This window comes from Pieris brassicae, chromosome 3 (assembly GCF_905147105.1).
Source record: "Pieris brassicae chromosome 3, ilPieBrab1.1, whole genome shotgun sequence".
NCBI lineage: Eukaryota > Metazoa > Arthropoda > Insecta > Lepidoptera > Pieridae > Pieris > Pieris brassicae.
Window position 1 is genome coordinate 10841330 of NC_059667.1, and position 22266 is coordinate 10863595.

Sequence of the window (22266 nt, forward strand, 5' to 3'; positions counted from 1 at the left end):
TGCGTCGAGCGCACTCGTCGTCTTCGGACGTGTCGACGTGTCGGCCGTCCGAGCGGACGGACCGGGACGCCGCCCTCGCGACCGGCCGCTTCGAGCTGAGTGCCAGCGACGATTGTCTCAGCTGTCCCGCGTCCTCGCTTCTTTCGACAGACTCCAGTTCGCGTAAGACCTCCCCCCACAGCGCATGAGATAGGTGTGTTGCTGTCCGCACCGTTACGCAATTTTATATAGATATTTAAATTTGTTTCGAATGCGTTCAACACTTTTGATTTTTATTATTTAAGAACTAGATTCGTTTACTTTTTAAGTTTCGCACTGGCTTAGTGTACTGTATGTTTGTTATGTCTTTTTGTGAAATTATGGCAAACACGGAGTTGCGGTTTCGCCCTACAATTTAATACGGCACACACGGTGTGTCGACGTCGACGAGTCCACAGAGTATTTATTCTTGCACGAGAACAGACTTGTACACTTTTTCTTTATTGTTTCCTTATTTATTTTCGTACCTTCATCGTTTGCGTTGCCCGGTATTAGTTTTTATGAATATGTTAATTATTTAATTTAAGATCGAACGTCGTAATATTATTCAAATGCGCCTTTGAAATCTCGCCTACTCGGTTCGCAATAACCCTCGGGTTGCGGCAGGTGGCGCCGGTGGCGGTGTTGCGGGGGGTCGACGTGCATCGGAGCGCGACCTGCCCTCGCGTCTGGCGGCCGAACCCGTCAAACCCAGCAAGAGCACGCCAGCGCTGCATCAGCCTCCCGGCCCGCCGCCGCCGCAGAGTCCGCTGAGCCCGCAGACTCCGCTGAGTCCCGGCGTCAGGGCGACGGCGAGCAAGTCCCGTAGCAGCCACAACCTGTCCTCGCCGCCCGTCGACTCCTTCTACCAAAACCTCGCCTCCGTCCACGACAGAAGAGACAGGTATTCCTCTACGACCTCGGATTAATCTCGAACGTTAGACGCCTTATATTAATTTGCATCCGTCCGTTTCAGTAGGTGGTCTTCCCTCCGGTCGTCCGGCGGAGGCCGGCCTCAGTCGGCTCACTTCGACGAGCATCACGCGGATCTCGACCGACATCAGGTAGAGGAGGTGTTTGAAATACATATTTTTATTTTATCAATATTTTTTATAATAAATAATATTTTATATGGTATATAAGTTAAAATTGTGTAGTGACGGCTATCGGGTCGTTTTTTGTTGACGAATATCAAAATATTCCAGGTGAACCAGGCGAACGCGCGAGCGGCGAAGTTGGCCGAAATGTCCGAAGAGGTGACGAGAAGACAGCAATTACAATATCAGCATATGCAGCAACACTTGCAGCAACAGCAGCAGCAGCAGCATTCGCAACAACAGATGTTCCACAAGCCGGCGACGCCGCAGATGTACGCGCCGGCGGCGTACGACGCCTCTTCGCAGCTGACGAGCCAGCCCGGCCCTCAACCCGTGTCGCACAACATTCCGAGCCCTGGCCTGCAGAGTTTGCAAGGCTCGATGCACGGCTTGCACAACATTCAGGGCTCACAAGCCTTCAATTCCCAAAACCAGCAGCCGACCCCGCAGCTTTACGCCCCGTACGGGCAGCCGCAGCGGTGAGTCCGCCCAGAAAGAACTAAATTTTTTTGAAAAATTTATTAGTGTAACGCCATCATTCACGCGTGATCGTGTCCAGGTACGAGTGGGTCCAGGCGGGGCCGCCGTCGCCTCAGCGGTCGCAGCCCCCGGTGGCTCCCAAGCCGCCGGGTCCCCGGAGGCCGGAAATCGATCCCGGCGACCTCGGTCAGCTCTCGCCCGGCACTCCCGCCCGCGTCCGTCCAGACGAAGGTAAACACGACGAGAGCTATCTCGACGCCGGCCGCGAGACCGTCATCGTAATCAATCCGTCAATCGTGTGTGCGGTCACAGAGCAGTACGCGGCGAGCGCCCAGGAGTCGGCGTCGGCTTACGCGACGCACAACCCGTGGCAGCGGGAGGAGCGCGAGCGCCAGGCCGAGGCCAGGCGGGCAGCCGCCCGCGCCCGCCGGGACCACACCGTCGCGCAGCTCCTGGCGCTGGGCGCGGCGCGCACCCCGGCGCAGAGCCAGCAGCTACGAGCTCTGCAGCTCGAGAGGGACTTCGAGCGCCGCGCGACCCAACACCAGACGGTACAGTTCAGAATTTTAAGCGTCAAGCAGTAGAAAGCGTCAGAGCTGTCGGAGTGAGAGTAGGATATAGAACACCTGGTGGGATTCCACTGGTGGCGAGCAAACGTGAACTCACTGTTTTGGTTTACTCACTGTTTCGTCGTTACCTAGGTACGAGGCTATTCCTATAACTTCGATACTTTCCAGTCTTTATAGTAATCGCTCACAGTGTTTAATGCTTTTAAGGTCTACGAAGCCTGACACCCAGTAAAATATATTAACACTATAAAACTTAATTCAAATACATAATGTGACCCGGTTTAGGTAACCATCGTGTGCTGCGACACATAGGCCTCTTCCAGCTGCTACCATTCTTTTCTGATATTAGCTCTTCTTGTCCAAGTTGTGCCTCCTATTCTCTTTATATCGTTTTCTTCGCCCATCTCCTGCTCTGTCTTCCTCTTTTCCTTTTTCCATCGTGTGGTTGCCATTCTGTAATGATTTTGGTCCATTTCAACCTGCTATCTGTCGTCATCTGCCCGGTCCGGCGCCATTTCAATTATTAGCCTTATTTTCTTTATAATGTCCTCTACTTTGGTTGTTGATCTTATCCTTTTCGATGTCTCAGTGTTACACCGAACATGCTTCTTTTCATTCACCTTTCATGTTCTCAACTTTAGAAGATGTTTCTGAGATATTCTGGCTGCCGTATGTGACACATGGTAAGATACATAAATTGAACACCTTTTTCTAACAACCATTGGGAAGTCTTTACTTTTAAGTACGCAAGACACTCTTGTTTCTATCTCAAGATATATTTGGTCATTAAATTATATTTTTAATTCAGTTGCTCAAAAAGTGGCGTATTGCAGGGACGTATAGCGTTCGGGATGTGGGCTTTTTCTTTACCTTTTCCGCACTCGTGTGTTCTCTTTCCCAATTGTCAAAACAATGTCTATTATTAAAAAGAAAAAAATCACGAAGTTTTTACTAAAAAAACCATAGAAGCTTTTATGATTCATGCAAATATTTCTAAAAAAAGCTACTAATTTGTTTCAATATCAAAATTAATGATTTGATTCAATAAGTTAGGTTAGATTTCATTTCATCTCACCTCATTAAATTTCATTTCATATCGATAAAAAATTCTACTGAAGACTTGGCTGTATGGGCATAGTTCCTTTGCCTACCCAGAATGGTTGAAGAAAACAAAAAAAAAGTCTCTGCTTATATTCTTTTACGGTTTGCGCCATTTTTAAAAATGTTCTTGCGAGTTTAGTTGTTTGTTGCATTAACACTGCCCAAACTCAGTATAATTGCACAAAATGCTTCGGAGAACATTTTACGGGAAAAGTCAAAAAGTCGCTTCATATCATAAATTTCTTATTTTTTTCGCAACTGTATTAAAAATAGTTGTTCAGTACACGTGCGGAACCGTCATTGCAACTTGTTCCGACAACAGGCTTTTCGCACTTTTAATGAAATATACTATATTTGCCCTATATACGTAGTGATACATAGACATATTCGATAGCATCTCCGTCTATTTGTATGGCAAGTAAATGTAAATTTACAATTAATTTAACTTCTTTTCTGACGTTCATAAGTGTACTTGTTTACCCTTACCTTGTACTTGGTACTTGATATGAATAAAGTTAGTTTGAGTTTGAATAGTTTCTCTATTCGTCATTATTTTCGTTTTAAGTCCAAGCCCAAGTGGAAAGCCCAACTGTCTTATCAGCTGTTGCAGCATAGTTTGAAGCGTCTTTGTGTTATCTGAAATGAGCACTAATTGGTATCTTAGGTGGTTAAGTTGTCTGCCGTTAATGTTTATGCCGACATTATCCCATTCCAAATTTCTAAATATCCAAAATGGCTGAGAAGAGTTTTGGAGACAAAGGATCGCCACGTCTCACACCCTGGCTATAGGAAATTCTTCACCCGTCGTCTCTAGTTTGATATAAGTCGTGCTACTTGTATATATATTTCTAATTATACGTATCTTTTTTTTTATTCCTTGTTGTATTGAGGCTCTCCAGGGGCAATCGTGTTTTATAGAGATTCGGCTTTACTGTAATCTACAAAAGCGATGTATAGGGTTTTTACCTATATAAATATATATGTAATTTTGATGAAAGGCAATTCATTGCTCCTGTAATACCTGGAAATTTCTCATGGTAACACAGATATGGGTCAGTAGTTTTTAACATCGGCTTTACGACCAGACTTAACTGGAGCTACTTTAGCAACTTTCAGGGATGAAAAGCAGGGACAGCAATTTGGTTGTTAAGAGTGTTGTAATGTGAGGCACAAAAGTTTTTATATAAACTTCAATATTTTATTTGATTATTTTTAGTTGATCCAATTTATCTCGCAGGACGAAGGCGGAAACGGCGAAGGCAGCCCCGAAGACGAGTCTCCCCCCTCGGAACCCCTGGTCGAGCGGGACTCGAGGCTTCACGCCCAGTACCCGCAGTTTCCCGCGCCCAAGTCCATTCTGAAGAGCAACACGAGAGCGGAGACGGTCAACGGCTTCCAAACGCACTCGGTACGCACGAGCCTTCGCGCCTTCGCCCGTCACGACCGAATCCGTCATCACAATTTCAATTCCAGAGCTCGAGCGAAGAGAGCCGGATGAGCGAGCTGTCCGTGAACGTGTCCAGCATGTCGGTGTCGGCGGTGACCACGGCGTCCGGCGAGCCCGTCGCGCCCGTCGCCCCGACGCCCCCCGAGCGCGGATCGTCCTTCGCCGTGATGGCCACCAGGCGCCCGCTGTCGCCGCAGTACGTCGCCCCCCGTCCCCGTCCCCCGCTCCCGGGTCGCGTCGAAACCGGCCGATTACAACGACGATCTCTCCGCAGGTCCCCGGCGGGCGCCGGTCGAGACAAGCGCGTGTCCTTCCACGAGCGAGCCTCGGAGCCGCCTCCGGCACCTCCCGCCTCGTCGCCTCCCCCTTTGGACGTCCCCGCCGCACCGAGAGAGGACCCCGACGTGAGTCGTTATGAATATTCGTAAATGACGAACGTCTGACGTTCGTTTTCTCTTTTTTTTATTAGGACCACATAATTAGGACAAACACATAACATGTGGACACGATCAACGAAATCAAGTAGATACAATATACAGTGTTAATACAAACAACAATAAAATTTAAAATACAAACTATAAAAGAATTAAACTATTTGAACCAAGAAAATAAATTATCGGTCATGGTGATCTGAGGCCAGAGAACCATGAAAAATTTCAAAACTCTGTGCAATTTCATTATGGTAGCGACATAACCTATTAATTGGAGAGTTTCTGGCAACGTTTGTTCGACAATGTGGGATGTGAAAACATCTTCGATTGTACAAACGACTCCCGACCCGAGGAACTTGTATGGATAAACCTTCTAAAATTTCTGGGCAATCCACAAGTCCGTTAATTACCTTAAATAGGTATAGCAAGTCGATGTTTGCCCTACGAACGCTCAGAGATTCCAAGGTATAAAAGTTTACTTCAAATTGCACATTTATTATTTTTAAAAGATAATTATATATATATATAAATATTTTCGTTTTAAGTTATTAACGTAGGACCATATGTATTTCGGATTTTGTTTCAATGTTGAAGCAGCGTTTTCTTTAAAAGTTCATTTCATCATACCTCCGTCTTCATAAATCGAATGTTTGTTTGTCTCTTGGATTGTGGTATTTAAGTTTCTCTTTCGCGCATTTAATTAAGGGTCTACTAAACCAGGGAGGGTAAGATTCACATTTTGGTATGGTGCATGGCGTATTTTCTTTCAATATTGGTAAAGCTTTTGCATAAAAAATTTCCACCATTTGATTTATGTCTCCATTAGATCCCAAAATCTCAGTCCATTATAGATAAGAGAGAGAGACTAGTAAATTTTAGTAAAGTCGGATTTATTTAAATTTAAAGAGGGAATTCTCTTATGCTTAAGATATTTTAATTGTATTTGCGCTACAAGCTCGATTTCAAGTGGGTGGTGACTATCCAAATGTATGAGTGGATTTAGACATTCACTCACATTTACCGTTTTGGGGGAGTTAGTTAGTACTAGATCCAGAGTTCGTTCAGAAGTGTTCCTAACCATATTGCACTGTTTAAGATTGCAAAAGGCGATTGCTAAGAATGAATTTTCCACTGTGCCATGGCTTAGTTTAATCGGTATGCATGAAAAATGTCTTTCGTCGACCTGCCACATAATATTTGTCATATTAAAGTCGCCTAATATTATAGTTGCTTCTTGATTTATTCTGTTACAAATTACATCGGTCATGTTGTTCAGAAATAATTCTAAATAATCAATACTTACTGGAGAAGGTATGTATACTACACATACTTTGAGGTTGGAACACGTTGCTCCCCTGGTAAAACATATACTCACCCATAAATCCTCACATATAATATTGCTCTTAAATGTGCCGAATGTGAGACAGTCTGAATGTCGCAGCGGTTCCTGGAGGAGGCCGAGAGCATGCTGGACGAGGTCGCAGGCGGAGCGGCGCACGCTTCGCCGTCGGCCGCGCATACGCCGGGCGTCATCGGCGCCCAGGAGGTGTACAGGTGAGGCGTCGACGTGACGCGACGCGAAGCTCTCTTTCGACTCATTTCTCTGACCGAGCGACGTCATCCGCGCAGAGACCCTCGAACGCGTCGCCTGGCGGAGCAGCGAGCGAGGGCGGCGCCGGCGCCGGTCCCGGAGCATCTGTCCTTCAAGGAGAAGATGAAGATGTTCGCTCTCGAGTCCGGCGAGGCCTCGACGCCCAAGGACAAGGTGGGTGCGCCCGCCGCCCGAGCCGAAGCCCCGCGTCGTGCGCAGCGATAACCGCCTCCCGTGTCCGCAGGTGAAGATCTCTCGGGCCCAGCGAGACATCGACGCGGTGCACTAGCGGCCGCGGCGTCTCGGCGACGAGGGACGCCCTTGCGATTGACTCCCGTCGCGTGGAGACGTCCGCTCGGCTCGGATTCAGAAAATAATGGCACGTTACGAAATTCTAAGTTTTATTTTCCAAATTAGTTGTGCCATCGTACTGTTCATAAATTGTTATAGATCAACGAGAGTTTTGCTCGCTGAGTCGCTTCCTCACATTCCAAAGAACGAACTGACCTCTCCTCCTCGAGCGTTCATCGGCGGTATCCGACAAGTAGAGACAGAGTTGGGCGTTCAACGAAAGCAATAAAGCAGTGCCCTTGTACATAAGCGTAGATAGCAGATAGCCGTAGGATAACGTAGAGCACGCTCTGTGCAAAGTCGTTCTCTTGGATTCGGACGGCCGCTTACCGTTCTCGTCAACCGATATAATGCTTCCGTTATTGCTAGGCGAGTTATTTTTATCTCTTTCGACACCTTTGTGATCTTCGTCGTCGAACTTTAGGTTTCAATATCTCCGAGGGACCGCATTCGCCGAGTCGACGCCACGGTTCGATATGTTATGGAATATTTTTAGTCGTCGTATATATATTGGTAAATGAAGACCGATGGTTTTTCTCGTCGCGTGGTCGCCGAACAGCGTTATGTTTCGTTAACCGTACGTCAAAGCGTACCCGTCCGAATCCAAAGGCATAATTAGGTCAAAATCGATGTATATAATATTTTCCATGAGTCCACGACCAATATTTTGTAAATGTTCACTACAAGTCTATAATATTTATATTATATAGAGCTTAGAGCTATTTTAGCAAATTTATTTAGTCGTAAAGGGCTTCGCGGGCCCCGTATTTCACCCAACGATAGTCAATTAGAAATATTGTAAGGTTTATTTGAACGTTCTGACACGTCGTCAGCTGACTCGGTTCGGACTGTTCTTTAAGAATTAGAAATTTAACAACACAAACTAATTATATTGTTATAGATTATGAGTATTGTACTACGTTTACTTAAATTTTAATAAATTACCGATACGAATGTTTTATTTTATTTGGAAATCATCAACCGCTGTGGTTTTGAGGAAGCTCTTAAAGCAATAAAGTTACGATGGGATATAATTTTTAAAACCCATAGCGAAATAGATGCTGATCTTGTAGGCTCTAACTTGGAGAATTAGAATAAATATTACGAGCAGGAAGCCATAAGCCATAGCCATAAGAATAGACGCCAAAAGAGATAAATTTATTTTATGGCTTGGAAACAGCTAATAATCAAACCCGACAAGATTTAATTGCAAAACATCAGCGATCTCCATCAAAATTTAGCATCAGCACAAAATCGCTGTCGACGCATTTCAATAAACGAGCAAATGTAAATAAAATACAATATTATCAATTATGCAACTTATCTAACCATGGCATGTTTAATTGTCAATCATTTTTAGCAAAAGCTAATTGATACCATTAGTTACATTACTTGTAATAATTACTTTTTAACAAAGGATAGATACAAATCTACCTACATATTTAAAAAGACAGAGCTGATCCGCTGTAATATTTATAGATTATAACAGCCAAGAATTTGGCTAGACAACCTGCTTCTATTGAGCAGGTTTTAGTTATGACCTTGGAAGATATTCCAAGAAATACTATTTCTAATTGAAATTAATTACTAAGACAACAGAGAGTCTCTGGAATTAGTAAGTAAGATAAGTAAATTAAAGAACAATACTATCAATCTGGTTCACCAAAATTTACAAGGCATGAAAAATAAATTACTAGAAATTGAGATGTTTTTGAGCAGTGAAAATGTTGACATAATATTGTGTATTACAGAACACTGGTTAAAGACAAGTGAAGTTATTTTCAATTTTTGTAATCATCAGATTGGTAGTTCGTTCTGCAGAAGAAATGCAATATGTGGTGGCTCATTAATATTGGTTAGTAAAAAAATCAAATTTAAAGAAAGGAAGGAAAAATCCAAGAAAAAATTGATCCTAAGTGGAGACTTTAATTTAAATTTGCTTGACAACAGTAGTTCAAGTAAACGTATGCTTAATCCTTTTAAATCATATAATTTAATTAATAATTTTATTGTACCTACTAGGGTAACAGCCACCACGGCAACATGCATTGACAATATCTATAGTAATATGGTTCCTCTCAGCACCTTGTATTATCAACAAACTAGCATCAGACCACTCTGGTCAATTGTTTAAATTTCAAATATTTAAATGTAAAGGTCCAAAAAAGAAAATACACACAATTCCTATAACAGATGCTCGGTTAGACAGATTTAGGAGGAATTTGATATTTAAAATGTCATTTTTTCTTAGTAAACAATGCCCTAATAATTTATATAACACATTTTTTTATTAATTTATTGATGAATTCAAAAATGTGTTCACTCCAAAAACTTTTTTGGTCCCGAAGAAACCTACCTTAAACGGCGAAACACTTAAGTCTTAAAATAAACAACAGTTCTGATAAGAGCTAAAGGCTACTTGGAAAACTATAACGAGGAGACTGGAAGAATCTCCAGAAATGAAACTGAATATAAGATGAACATAAACGGCAAAGTATCTAGTTCCGACCTCGAAGTATCCTCTGCATTTGAAGAGTTTTTTTACTAACATCCCATTAAATACAAACAGCGTTCTAAATTCTTCACCATCAGCCGCCCTTTTATTATTGCAAAAAAATGTTCCTGTAGGCACTCATGAGTTTATATTAAGCCGCATTGGCTGCAATGATATTATAAAAATATTTAAACATCTAAAATTTAAAAAAAAACTAAAGATGTTTGGGGTGTATCTGTATTCATTTTACAATCAGTAATCGATGCTATCAGTTCAGAGTTAGCTATAATATTTAATGAATGTATAGATTGTGGAGTCTTTCCAGACCAGATGAAGCTAAGTAAAATCATAACGGTATTCAAAACGGGCAGCACTTTTGACCCCAAACATTTTAGACCCATATCTGTGCTGCCGGAAAACATTTATTACATATAATTTGAAATATACATTTCAGTCTAACTGGCGAGCTGTTCAATTCTAAATATACTATAAAGTTATTTATCTTTAACACTGCCTTATAATGCCAGTCATAAGACGATCGACTAAATGTTTCAAACATTACATTATTAAATTTTCTGGTCCGTAGCATTTTGAAATATGGTAGTGTTGGCTAGAACCCTCAATATTCTGTCCATGTTCATAGAATCCACGGCCGAAACGAATTAAACGGCCATTCTCCAAATACTAATGCCGGCATGTAGTAAACATTAGCTAAAAACAAGAGTATGAGAAAAGCCTGGCTTTAGTTAATTTATCATGAAGAGAAGCACAAGAAAGACATCAGACCTGTTTTGCTCTTCTAAACTCTGTCTGCAGTAAACCACGGTTTGAAGACATGCGAGTCTGAACCATTTTATGACAGTCTCTGTGTCTTCAATGGTAAGATGCTGCAGTCATTGTTCCGTCACCAATAACAATTACAATAAAATAATAAATCTAATACATTTTTAAATTGCATATTTGATTTAATCTAGTTTATTTGTCATTTATTGTTATTGTATTCTTTCCTCATTGATGATTTGTGCACACATGTGATTATTGTGTGTTTTTGTATTTCGTGTTTTCTGTGTAAGCTGTTAAATTTCGGTCCGTAGGTGTCTCGTGAGTGGCGCCTTTTAAAAATAAATAAATTAATTAAAACTTTTTCACCAGGGTTTAATACTTCGTCCGAGGTAAAAATATCAAGGGTTTCAGGCGGCAATGACGCCACAGAAAAAGCAAACTTCTCGGGTCAACGTACTATACATATATTTTTAAATTGTACATTTCATATTCATACACGGGTACAAGAATATCGTCACCTGTGACGTCACGAGCTACGCCGGGTCTGAGCGACTTTGTGCACTAATTTATATAATTCAATAACAACGTGCAACTGAGCTCCGATAGATCGCGTCGCCCGGACGCTCGAACGTCCGCTCTCCGCTTCTTCCTCCTCCGCTAATAACAATCATGAAATCTAGTCCGCGCGGACGTTCGAGAGGAAAGTATGGGAAGCTGAATCTCAATAATATTCCTTAAACTATAACAAATTTACAATTTGTAACAATTTACTACTTTATTAAGATACTTAACGTTAAAGCTTGTCTTACTTACACTCGTAACAGACGAACCGACTCGTATAACGTATAACTTTGTAATACAAAAATATATTAAACGGGAAACGCAGTCGTCGGAATACAAAAATACACGTTCACTAGCGAAACCTAGAATTGTCTAGAATACAGTCGATGGGTGTGGCATTTCCCACCATCGAATAGAGGAACACGAGTAAAAAAATAAACTTTCGATCTTTCTTCGTCAATATACTCTCGAATAAAATAATGAGACGAACCGATGAAGTACAGACAGGGCGGAACCGAACGGCGGCCTTTAAGCGGCGGCCGTCGCTCGAGGAACATGCACAACAGTGGAAGAACCGTTAGAAGCACTCCGTTAAACATAAATATATCTTTTCAATGCATCGGAACTCGTCATCGCCCGGACGGAAGACGGATGCGATGGATGCGCTGCAATTCAATAAAATTACACAAAATAGAATATTTTTAAAATTACTTTTGTTTATTTTTGTTGCGTTGGCTGCGGGTTTGGCTCTTCAGAGAAATTACAGAAACACAAAACCTTGCTTCGTGAGTTGCACGATTACATGAAAATTGGCAAACGTCTTCGGGTCTTCCCGCGCAACAGACGGTGTCACCTAGTGACTTTGGCTAAATACAAAAGCGACGAGGCGTCCTCACGGAGGACAGGCGTCCCTCGGGGAGCGCGGGGAGCGGGGGGCGAACGGTCAGCGCGGAGTGTCGCGGGCGGCGCTCCAGCGGTCGAACTCGATGCCGGAGTCGGGCGAGACGCCGACGGCGCCGACGCAGCCGCAGCGCTCGGCGGGCTCACGCGCGCCCGTCTCCTCCAGCACCTGCACAAGCGCGGACTGTAGGCGGACCGAAGGGCGGCGGGGCCGGAGCGGAGCGAGGGTCGCGGGGGTGTCGAGCGCGGACCTTACTCAGAGGGGCGGAGCGCTCGTGCAGGCCCAGGTCCCGCTCCAGCGAGTGCAGTTGCCGCATGAAGTGGAAGTTGGGCGCGATGTCCGTCTTTCGCGAGCGCACCAGCTCGAAGGCGTCCCGCAGCGACAGCCGGTGCCGCTGCATGAGGTAGGCCAGCGTCACGGTCACGGAGCGGGACACGCCGGCCACGCAGTGCACCAGCACGCCACATCCGGCCGACATCGCCTCTTCTGCGTGTTCAACGAGTGAAATTGTAAAGCGAACCAAATAAATGTAAGTTTCCTTATTCCGCGACCGATCCTTTCCTCACCGATGAAGTGAATGGCCTGCGGGAAGTGCACAGAGAGATTTTGGCTCCAGTGGTCGGCGATGGGGATCTTGAGGTAGCTGATGCCGCATCCCTGCTCGAACGTGTTCGGCAGGTCGGGGGTCACGTTGAGCACGTACTGCAATGCCGGGCACATTATATTAGTAAATTAATGACATTGACTATTAAAAAACCTTCCTCGGGCCTCCGGGTACCTTAATGTTGTGGCGGGCGAGCGCCTCGCAATCCTCGCTGTTGGCGGAATTTCCGAGGAATAGGTTGGGCAGGATCTCGACGGGGAAGTCTTGCGGCACGTGCGTTTCTTCGCACTCCGAAGACGATCCCGAAGACAGCGCCTCGTCGCATCCCGCACCCGAGATGCGCAGCGACCTGCGACGGAAGGACCTTTACTATGGTAGATAATCGATAAAATTTAACAATTACTCAAAAGTCTCAAAGGCCTCGGGCTCGGGCGAGGAGCGATGGGAGCGGGTGGCGATCGATGGAGGTAGCTGAATGGGGGAGGAGGGTCTCCATTCAGCACCCCGGCCCCTCGCGTGGATCAATGGCCGCCCACGCCTTTCTCCCTCTCACCGCCGACGCGTCTCCACCCACGCGATACCTTTCCGAAATCACCCTCTCCCTCGTCTCGCCTCCATTCAGTAACTATGCCATTTTAAAAACAATCAAAGAGCGACATCGCGCAAACCAATCGCAAAATCGGTTTGACTTATGTGTCTATTTTGAACAATTTGTTGCAACAACGGCAATGTACTATCGCAGGAAGAGGCAATAGGTCTGCAGGAGTCTTCGTTACTGTTTGCTTCCTTGAATAATTATAAACGCAATAAGGATGGCATCGGTTTAGAGAGCATCCGATGGATATGTCAATGAAAAGCAACAATCGGGCGTGCGGCGTGGGCAGAGCGTAGGCGTAGGCCAGGGCCCACGCGCCCTGTTTAATAATGCCGCGCCGCTTCGGTTCAATAGAATCCATCCCACATCAACTCCTTGAATGTTTCGCTCGTCGAGAACTGCTGCGCAATACTGTTCTAATTAGCAGTGCTCATTTTTATTAATAATATTTTGCTAAATGCAACAACGACGACACCGATAGGTTCGCGCCAGTCGCACGAGTTCAACAAACCAGAAATGAAATCTTTACGTTCTACTATTATTTTATTTTTATTTCTCACTCCAATAGAAAGTAAGAGACTGAGTGACTACGAAGTGTACAAAGTATAGATACATCTCTGAGAACTTCGGAGCTAAGAGGCTCGCAAACTGTTAGGTCATTGCATTAGAGCGGGGCAGGGCGCGTACCGGAAGCCGCTACACAGCTCGCTCGTGTTATTAATGAGCGAGTCCTATAACATGTCGAGTGGCTCGCCAAAGCGACCAAGTTGGATGTTCATCTCGAACCGGCCGAGCGGTAGCGGGAAAACGCCGTCGCTATCGGTCGGACTGGCAATGCGCGGGGTACGTGTAGGCGTGCGGTGCGCCAGCGCACAGGAATGTGGCCCGACCCGCCCGACGCCAATGACCGCCTGCGAGGGCTTTTTTAATGCCTCACTTACTAGTTTCCATCCTGTCAGGGCTTTAACGAGCGAAATCGGACAAAAAAGTTCTCGTCGCATTTATTCTGATTGCGTGTGTGTGCGGCTAACACTGTGTCCCTAAAGATTAAATTGAATTGTACAATACAAGCGATACCAAAGCAAGTCCCAGCCCCATTTTGCCTTTATTAAAAGGAAAGTTTAGATAATGATGGACCTATACCTATAACCTAGGTATTACAATTAGTTTGCGTGGCTCATTCACGTTCAGATAAATAACCGATGACATCATTTACGTTACCAAATAAATTTGACGCCTTTATTATCTCGTTCACGACGAGCGACGACAAATGAATGAGTTGCACGGTTCAGCCTTGAGCAGATTTACCTACATTAGCCGAGCACAAACATAAACAATGCCGCGAGCGGAACAACTACATTTTTTACAACCATTCTCACTTTACGTAATTAATAGTTCTTACTTTTTGGGCGTTTTCGACCTATGATAGTGCGATTGCACTCTAAATGATACTGATAAACCTCGACAGGCATATTAATTGTCACGTGCATAAGACAATTAATTACACAACGTAAGACTTGGAAAAGTCCTATCCTAGACCATTATAATTTGCTCCAGGAATTTTCGGTTCCACGATACCTCTAACAAATCTAATCCACTATACAGTTATCAAAATCCTTCCAAAATCGAAAGAAATGTCACAAAAATTAGATTGAAAAATCCCGGTGTAGGCCTCACCTTACAGCGATCGTGGGAGGCAATATCAATTTAAAAATATCTATTTATAGCCATGAACGTACGTGGTTGACAAAGCTCGGAAGATCCCGAATAATATATATTGATTTGAAAGATTCTAATATTGTAGGTAAAAGCCTAGAAAATAGTGAACGGCGATAAGTGAGCGCGCGAGGCGCACGAATGGAGCGTAGCCGTAATGCAATAGTTGACTCAATGAGAGGCCACGCTCTAAACGACGTAAGCTAATAGAAATACGCTTTTATTAATGTCAAGTGGCGACTGCAATGTGCCATCGGCCCTCAACCGGGGCACAAACCTCAGGCGAACCGACAGAAAAAAAAACTATCTAGTCCATATAATTAATACTTCTAGTAATGTTGTCCAGTCACTTTCATTTATCGCTCTTCGATATAGGAAAGTTCAAAAACAACTTTATATTGAATAATTTAGCCTCAATAAATAGATATTAATTAATAGAATCGAGCGATAACGTAACGCGTAAATACAAAAACTACTCGGAGCCGACAATTGTGAATGGAATATTTCATAGCCACGTAATCTACGAGTCACCTTCCAGTATCAATCGACACGTGCAAGTGTCAATAGGAACTATTATTACCACGCATTACGCCGCGCTACACTGCACCTAACCGCTTAACTATATTCATATATAGTTAGTTCGTTCTGAACCTATGTTTATTTTGCCTTTTATGAATGTTTGTATCGCGCTTTTCCAATATGAACTGAATGCCGACTCCCACGCGTAGAAATCGCTTTCCCATGAAGTCACCGCCTTTCCCCTATGTATGCCTGCCTTTAATTGTTACTAACCGCAGTCCCATGAGTGGCAAGTGAGGTAGATGCTGACCGCCCGCTTCGCTGCACCACTCGGGATATGTCCGATGGAACTCCGCGAAGTCACCTGCAAATAACGTTTCACTTTATTATGATGTGACGGAGAAAGTCACATCTGCTCCACACGAAATTTTAGGACTGCTGCGAACTTCCTCGCAAGAAAGTTAAATAACATTTTATATCTCGGTCACGTCCAAACTAACGACAGGCCGCGTCCGGTGCGTCGGGGCACATCCGACGCCTTGTACTCCATTTCTCATAGATATGTTCTATCATAGGGCAGTGTCATCTTACCATATCCCTACGCCTGAAGCGTTGTACAATTTTGGATTGTTTGATTTTATAAACTTATAACAAAAGTCAATTTAGTACACAGGAATACGCATCGTTCTTTTATAGTTCCGATATAGAGTGTGGCAGTTAAATTGATCCGTTGAGCAATAAAAATTGACTTATATTTCCCGAAAAATGATGAGTTTAGCTTAATGGCAAATAGATAACAATTGTTTGACGATCTTGATTTTTTTTAAATATTTACATTGTTATAATAGTAAATATTGCTTTATAAGGTACCTACGGTAAGGTGTTGAGGTGATGCGAACATAGTGAGCCCAGTGTTCAACCTATAAATTTAGAATAAACAGAAAGATAATTCAACGATACAGACGATGATATGAGTCTGGTCCTTATATGTACATCTTTTGTGTGCGTATTACATTGATGCGGGAAATGTAATACGCTCGGGTCAGAAGAATTATGAAGGGAGCGAGAGTCTAATTCATCAGTCGCCACGGTGTGGAGAGCGGCGAGCGCAGGCGCGGGACTCTTTCATCGATCGCGTGACTCACCATGTCCCATTCATCTGCCGCGCTCAATGAACGCCGTAAGCCCCCTCCACGCCCAAACGTATTCCCGGGCGGTGTCCTCCCGCCAAGGACTCCGTTTATATCACCCACTACTTACTTTGCGCCCACGTTGAACGAACTTCACGTTTGGTTCGTATCAAATTTTAAATAACATCGACATTCTCAAATAGAATTTGTGGAAAACAGGAAATCAATTTCGACGTACGTCCACAATTATATCGCGGAAGCGAACCAACGGCTAAATGGAGCCGTGATGGAAAACACCCGCCGTTCACGGTATTAGGTGACCTAATATCGTGTCACTCATATTGATTGCAAATAATTCTTTAAAAACAAGTATTTAGATCAATATTTGTCAAGTGTACCTTCGCTTAAGCACGCCTCGAAAAAAATATTTCTCCTAATTCCTTACTATAATAATATGTATATCATAACACATTAAACGAGAAAGACGGCGTGGTAGTGGGCGGGTGGGCGTCGAGCCGAAGCCTTGGAACCCCCTCCTATACAACCTTGTGTTTTGCGCTTAATCCACAATATAACTATAATATAAGCAACTATTATTATTAAAGAGACAAATAAAAACGACGTTCAGGAATTTTTCTTTCGCGTTTTGAGGCATTTTAAGTTATCTTATTAAACTTGGGAAACGGGTATGTCGCTATTTACGCAAGCCGCCTAAGTTACCAGTTTCTCGAGAGTCAACCCTTAAAGGGAACAATGTTCAGATAAAAATAGAAATTTATTAAACAAGCTTCGTAACATTGACGTCATTCGCCCGGATCGGCTTCTAAGAAACGATGCCTTGAACATTTAGGATGTTACATTGAAACAAAAATAAACGATGGTGTTGAGAGAGCGCAAGAGTAAACCGGCAAAAATGCTTACTAAGGCTCATTCTCAATAGTAACGTGACGCAAAAGGCGACCACAACCAGTGTGTAGTTTAGGGGAGAAGTAAGGATGACCGCATAATAATATAACGGATAATATAATAAGATAACGGATAACTAATTTTCTCTTAATATTGATTTTCTATAAATAGGCACTATGTTGAATCTTGATGAACAGCTTTATTGTATGTATGCTTAGATGGATATTGATAAATAGGTTTTAGACGTTTCTAAGAATATAGGTCCAATTAAGAGTCTGCTCAGTTTTCAAATGATAATAGACGTGGCGCCACAGATAACCGTATCAACGAATATTGCTCTAGTGGCCTCATCCACCAGTCGGCATCCAATATCGCTTTGAAGATGAACGACGCCCAACAGATCATTACCTATTATAGATTTAATTTTTTGTGTTCGTTATTATGTGTGTTATCTTTGCTAATATTATAAAGAGGAAATATTTGCGTTTTGTATAAAATAACCCAATGTGTTAAAAAAATATCTATAAAAAAACTGTCATCGCGTGCGCCGTGAAAACCACCGTGTTCTTCCATCAAAGCGGAGACGGCATGTATGGAAATCATCGTAACGAGGGTAGCGGAGGCCGTAATGGGTCGTTCCGCTCGCGGTGGAAGGCGGGCATTAACAAGATGTTGTACAATATCATACAACGTATCAATATTTAAAAAATAATGTTTTACCCATGGGCAATGTATGTTGGCCTATACCGAGTTAGAACTCCAAAACATTAAATTCTTTTGCTGCCACAAAACAAAACTACTTACGTCAAATGTTGTGTAAAGGTAAATTCTAAGTCACTAAACTCCTACAAATAAATCTCTCCTCTAATATTATATAAGAGAGTTTTGCATTTTTAATTTTTTTCTTCATTTCTAACAATTTATAATAATCAAACTAAATTTTTAGCTTGATTGGACTGATTAAAAAAAAATCTTTTATTACCTACTTGAAATCAAGAATTTATCAATAACTGTAGCATATTTTTAAATTTACTAATGTCCGACATTCTACGTAAATGATATTACGAATTTAAAATATGTATTTGATTTATTTTAGTAAACACTCTATATTGAATATTGATTAGATTATGAATGTAGGTGTGTATCTAATAATCTAAAAGGAAGTAATTAAAAACTTAGTAAATGAAAACTTTTTTGATAACAAAAATATAGTCCGGCTTAGTAGACTTTCCACTACCACGAGATCGGTATCTGTGCCATGCTACCACGGGATTACTTTTATGCAGAATTAATGCTCACATTTAAATACAATTTCGATATAAATTTATTATTTTCAAATAATAATTCGACATAAAATATAGGATTATTATTCATAACAGCATAAAATGTAATGGTCGGAAACGTGAACGTGTTCGAGCTAGAACGGCGATCATAATCTATCGTCTCGCATTGTGGAGCACAATAAGTAGCAGACTTCCTCTCCCACGTTTGGCAGACGGGCGGCGGATGCTCCTTAGATAATAGTAATAGACCTCCACTATTATTATTAAGCCTAGCGTCATGTTAAAAACCGCTACTTAAGAATTTCTGCACTTTTTAAAAGTCAGGTCAATCAGCCATTTAATATTTAATGCATTTGCTAATCAATTTAACTCCAGGTGTTATTATATTAATTATATTCAACAATTAAATGAGAATGCTTATTTCATGCTACAAGTTGGGATTATCTAACTTTACTATTTAGTCAGTTTGAAGTTAACATTATATATTTTCTGGTGAAATTAAATAATAATTGTACTGGAATACTGTTTTGACTGCAGTGAACTTTTTTATTTAAGTGACATCTCCTGGCTCCCTGGCTTCACAAATTAAGTCTCGAACTCAGTCTGCTCATGTTGTATATTAGTATGTACAAATCATTTGATTATTTATTTATTTATCATAGATAAAATTCCGAGTCTCTTTATTATTTTATATGGTCGGTGGGCTTTACTCTTAGCCTTCTCACAAAATTGGTAAGGAACATTAGAGTGACATCATTTTTAAGAAAATGTATTAAATCTTGTACACAGTGTGTTCCGCTGATTTTGGTAGATTTAACCTATTCCTTAATGTAAATATGAACACTAAAATTCACAGTTGATTGATGGCAATCATCAACATTACTAATATATTATATTCCCAACAAACATTAGTTTACAACCATTTTTTAAGTCAAATCTTTATATCTCTATAGTTGTGTATGAGCAGACCACTTTCTGGTAACACCACCATTGGCTACTTTTGGCTTTATAATCCGCATGAAGCATGTGCCAGAAGTAAATACAGATAATAACAAATATATTTGCAATAACCAACCTAATGAGGTAGTTGTTAACTACCATTTCTAGGAGCGAATAAAAGTATTTTATTCTGTATTTGTCTTCTGCATAAAGGTTTCTTTTATAATTTATTTAACTTCACTGCATAGTATATTTTATTGGCACAATTATTAAGGTGCCACAAACATGGCATCATAATAATAGTGGTGGTTGTAAGAATAATTGTTTCCAAATGTTTAATTTATACTAAACTGCAGAGGAAAATAATTAACTGTCAGGTTGTGATGGTGATGTTATGGTCATAGAAATACAGTTTTCACTACATAAGAAGCCTAGGTCACATGTTTATATACATATAAATCAGTTCAATGCATTACTATTGGCTTACTAGAATCATAAATATTCATATGCTATTCCTGAACTTTAAAATCTCAAAGCCTAAATTAATTTTCAGGTTACCTTATAATCATCAAAAAATCTTAATACACAATATGAATATTTCTCTCTCTATAACAGGTCCCTGCTACATTTCACTCTGTAAGTTAACAGTCAATCAGTTAAATGGATGATGACAATTGATGTTTTTTTGTTTTGATTCAAGATGATAGGCATTAAAAACCTTTAGCAAAGCTAATGTAATCGTTGAAAGTGTGCAGAAGATATATATTTTACTTCTTGACAGAGAAGACAAATTAAAGGAAATTGTTTGTGTATTTGTGAATGTGCGTGAATATAAATTCAGCCAGTGAACCTTAATATTAGGAACAGATAGAGGTACTTCATAAAATATAAAAAAAAAAAAATTTACACGATTTCCATAGTAACATAAGGGCATATAATATTATCCAAAATAATAAAAGTCATACCTTCTAGGCACACAACTTGCACTCCATCTTGTTTAAGTCGCTTCAGCAAGATGCCATGGACCGAGTCAGGTTCCCGAGTTGCTCCATCACTGTACAGCACAAAAGTTCCTCTCGAACAACAATGTGTAATTCGCGCCTTTAATTCCTTGCACTGAACGGTCGAAGCCAACTCTATCTTTCCAGCAGCTAATCTCCTTAACATTATACTAGGTATCGAGAAATTTACTGCTGATCGTATATGCGACACTGCATACTCATTAGATCCACGGCAATCAATCAGGATAGTGTCTCTCTCGTCCGATCGCAACTTTGCTAGCAGCCACTCCTTAGTCACTAAGTCACACTCGCATTCAGAGTCCGTCGGCATCATGAACTCTTAAGGAACCGATATATAGGCAATAATTTATAGAAGCCCGTTGCACAAATTAAGTCTTACACAAGTCAAATGTAGTATTTGTAAGTATTTGTAAACATTTCGTTTTGAGAAATAAACTAATTGTTACAAAGAAAATATGCAAAACACAATCATATAATCATAAACAATCACCAAATTAATAATTATCTATTATATATAAAAAAATTGTCATTAAATCATCACATGCGTAGAACACTACATTCAGACGCCTATCTGGCTGCTTACTGGGCATTGACTACATGCACCTAGGTAAAATGCAAAATGAGAAAGATTTGTTTTACAAATGCGCGTTAGGCCATAGATAAAAGACGCCACAGGTAAAAGAAGAACCATAGTCACATATAATTTAAAATGTATAACAGATATAATTTTTTTTTTTTTTTGGCAATAGTTTTAACTTTAGTCACACATAATTACTTTGTGACAGTTGACTGTCTTGTGACACTCTAACGCTACGCACTTACTAAATAATACATTATAAGAAGCTTATAAACAGTGTTGAATGTGTTTAATTTTTTTGAGGACTAGTATCGTACTTTATCGACATTTATTATCAATAAAAAATTATACCATATAAGGTGTTTTTTTTTTTAAATTACAAAACATTTACAACTCATGCAAAAAGGAAGATGTTTGGAAATCAAACTAGGACGTAGATTTATAGATATACTTATATTATAATTATTTCAGCCACATATTTATAGCTCGGCATAGCTATGAATATGTGGCTGAAATAATTTTTGGTTTCTAAGATAATCCTTAATCTGTCTGTCTGTGTTAAATTATTTATGCTTTTAACTAGATATGCTGATGATACCGTTCTCTGTACCATCCATAAGACAGTGGTGTCATCGTAGCCAGACTCCAAACCGCAACCACGACTTTAGGCGACTGGCACCGGTAATAATAATAAACTTATGCCAGCAGTATGGTTTTACAAGAGGTCGTTCTACAGCTGATACTGGTATTAAATTAATTTCCAAGATTTTAAATGCTTGTGAAAATTCTTATGATGCCATTAAGATTTATCAAACCCTTTTTAATTGTGTCCATCATGAAATTCTTATCAAAAAACTTCAACACTGGCGATAAAGTGCTTAATAAACTAAAACTTATGGAATCATACCTTAGCGATAGAACTCAAAAGGTAAATGAAAATGGAACGACATCACGCGGAACGTCTGTTATAATGAGTGTACCGCTAGGCTCCATACTTTATAAATTCTTCCCATTTCTTGTAAAGGAGCTTTACGATATAGTACGAGTAGTTTGCTGATGGCATAACGCTTTAATTTAAAGTGAAACGACGTAATCCATCACTAGTAAATGTGAACAGTGCCATCTCCAGTGTAATTCACTGGTTTAATACA

At 41.3% G+C, this 22266-nt stretch overlaps 2 protein-coding genes across 8 annotated transcripts in view; one reads left to right on the forward strand and one right to left on the reverse strand.

Moving 5' to 3' along the window:
• Positions 1-8039, forward strand: part of LOC123707711 (afadin) — a 31944-nt gene extending 23905 nt beyond the window's left edge. For 4 of the 6 annotated variants that reach the window (XM_045657991.1, XM_045657993.1, XM_045657992.1 and 1 more), the window contains 10 exons: positions 646-922; positions 995-1082; positions 1224-1594; positions 1675-1826; positions 1908-2146; positions 4503-4673; positions 4739-5116; positions 6585-6697; positions 6773-6908; positions 6979-8039. In XM_045657991.1, the coding sequence (XP_045513947.1) occupies positions 646-922; positions 995-1082; positions 1224-1594; positions 1675-1826; positions 1908-2146; positions 4503-4673; positions 4739-5116; positions 6585-6697; positions 6773-6908; positions 6979-7023 (1970 nt within the window). In that variant the 3' untranslated portion in view covers positions 7024-8039. Of the gene's footprint in view, positions 1-645; positions 923-994; positions 1083-1223; positions 1595-1674; positions 1827-1907; positions 2147-4502; positions 4674-4738; positions 5117-6584; positions 6698-6772 lie in introns of all 6 variants that reach the window. The other 2 variants (XM_045657995.1, XM_045657994.1) reach the window with 2 other exon arrangements.
• Positions 8040-10810: 2771 nt separating this feature from the next.
• On the reverse strand, positions 10811-21161 carry LOC123707174 (dual specificity protein phosphatase Mpk3). 2 transcript variants are annotated; one of them, XM_045657012.1, is made up of 6 exons: positions 20482-21161; positions 15532-15622; positions 12603-12777; positions 12391-12526; positions 12075-12310; positions 10811-11992 (listed from the first exon to the last, which is right to left on the reverse strand). In XM_045657012.1, the coding sequence occupies exons 1-6, from the start codon at positions 20849-20851 to the stop codon at positions 11867-11869; spliced, it is 1134 nt and encodes a 377-aa protein (XP_045512968.1). In that variant the 5' UTR covers positions 20852-21161; the 3' UTR covers positions 10811-11866. The 2 variants fall into 2 exon arrangements, with proteins under 2 accessions (XP_045512968.1, XP_045512969.1); XM_045657013.1 differs by having other exon boundaries at positions 12080-12310; positions 20482-21160.
• Positions 21162-22266: the final 1105 nt, after the last annotated feature.

Coding starts and splice junctions, on each gene's coding strand:
- LOC123707174 (XM_045657012.1), bottom strand. CDS start 20,851: ATGATGCCGACGGACTCTGAATGCGAGTGTGACTTAGTGACTAAGGAG. Junction 12,778..15,531: donor TTGCCACTCATGGGACTGCG/GTTAGTAACAAT, acceptor CTTCCGTCGCAG/GTCGCTGCGCATCTCGGGTG. Junction 11,993..12,074: donor GCTCCGCCCCTCTGAGTAAG/GTCCGCGCTCGA, acceptor GCGCTTGTGCAG/GTGCTGGAGGAGACGGGCGC.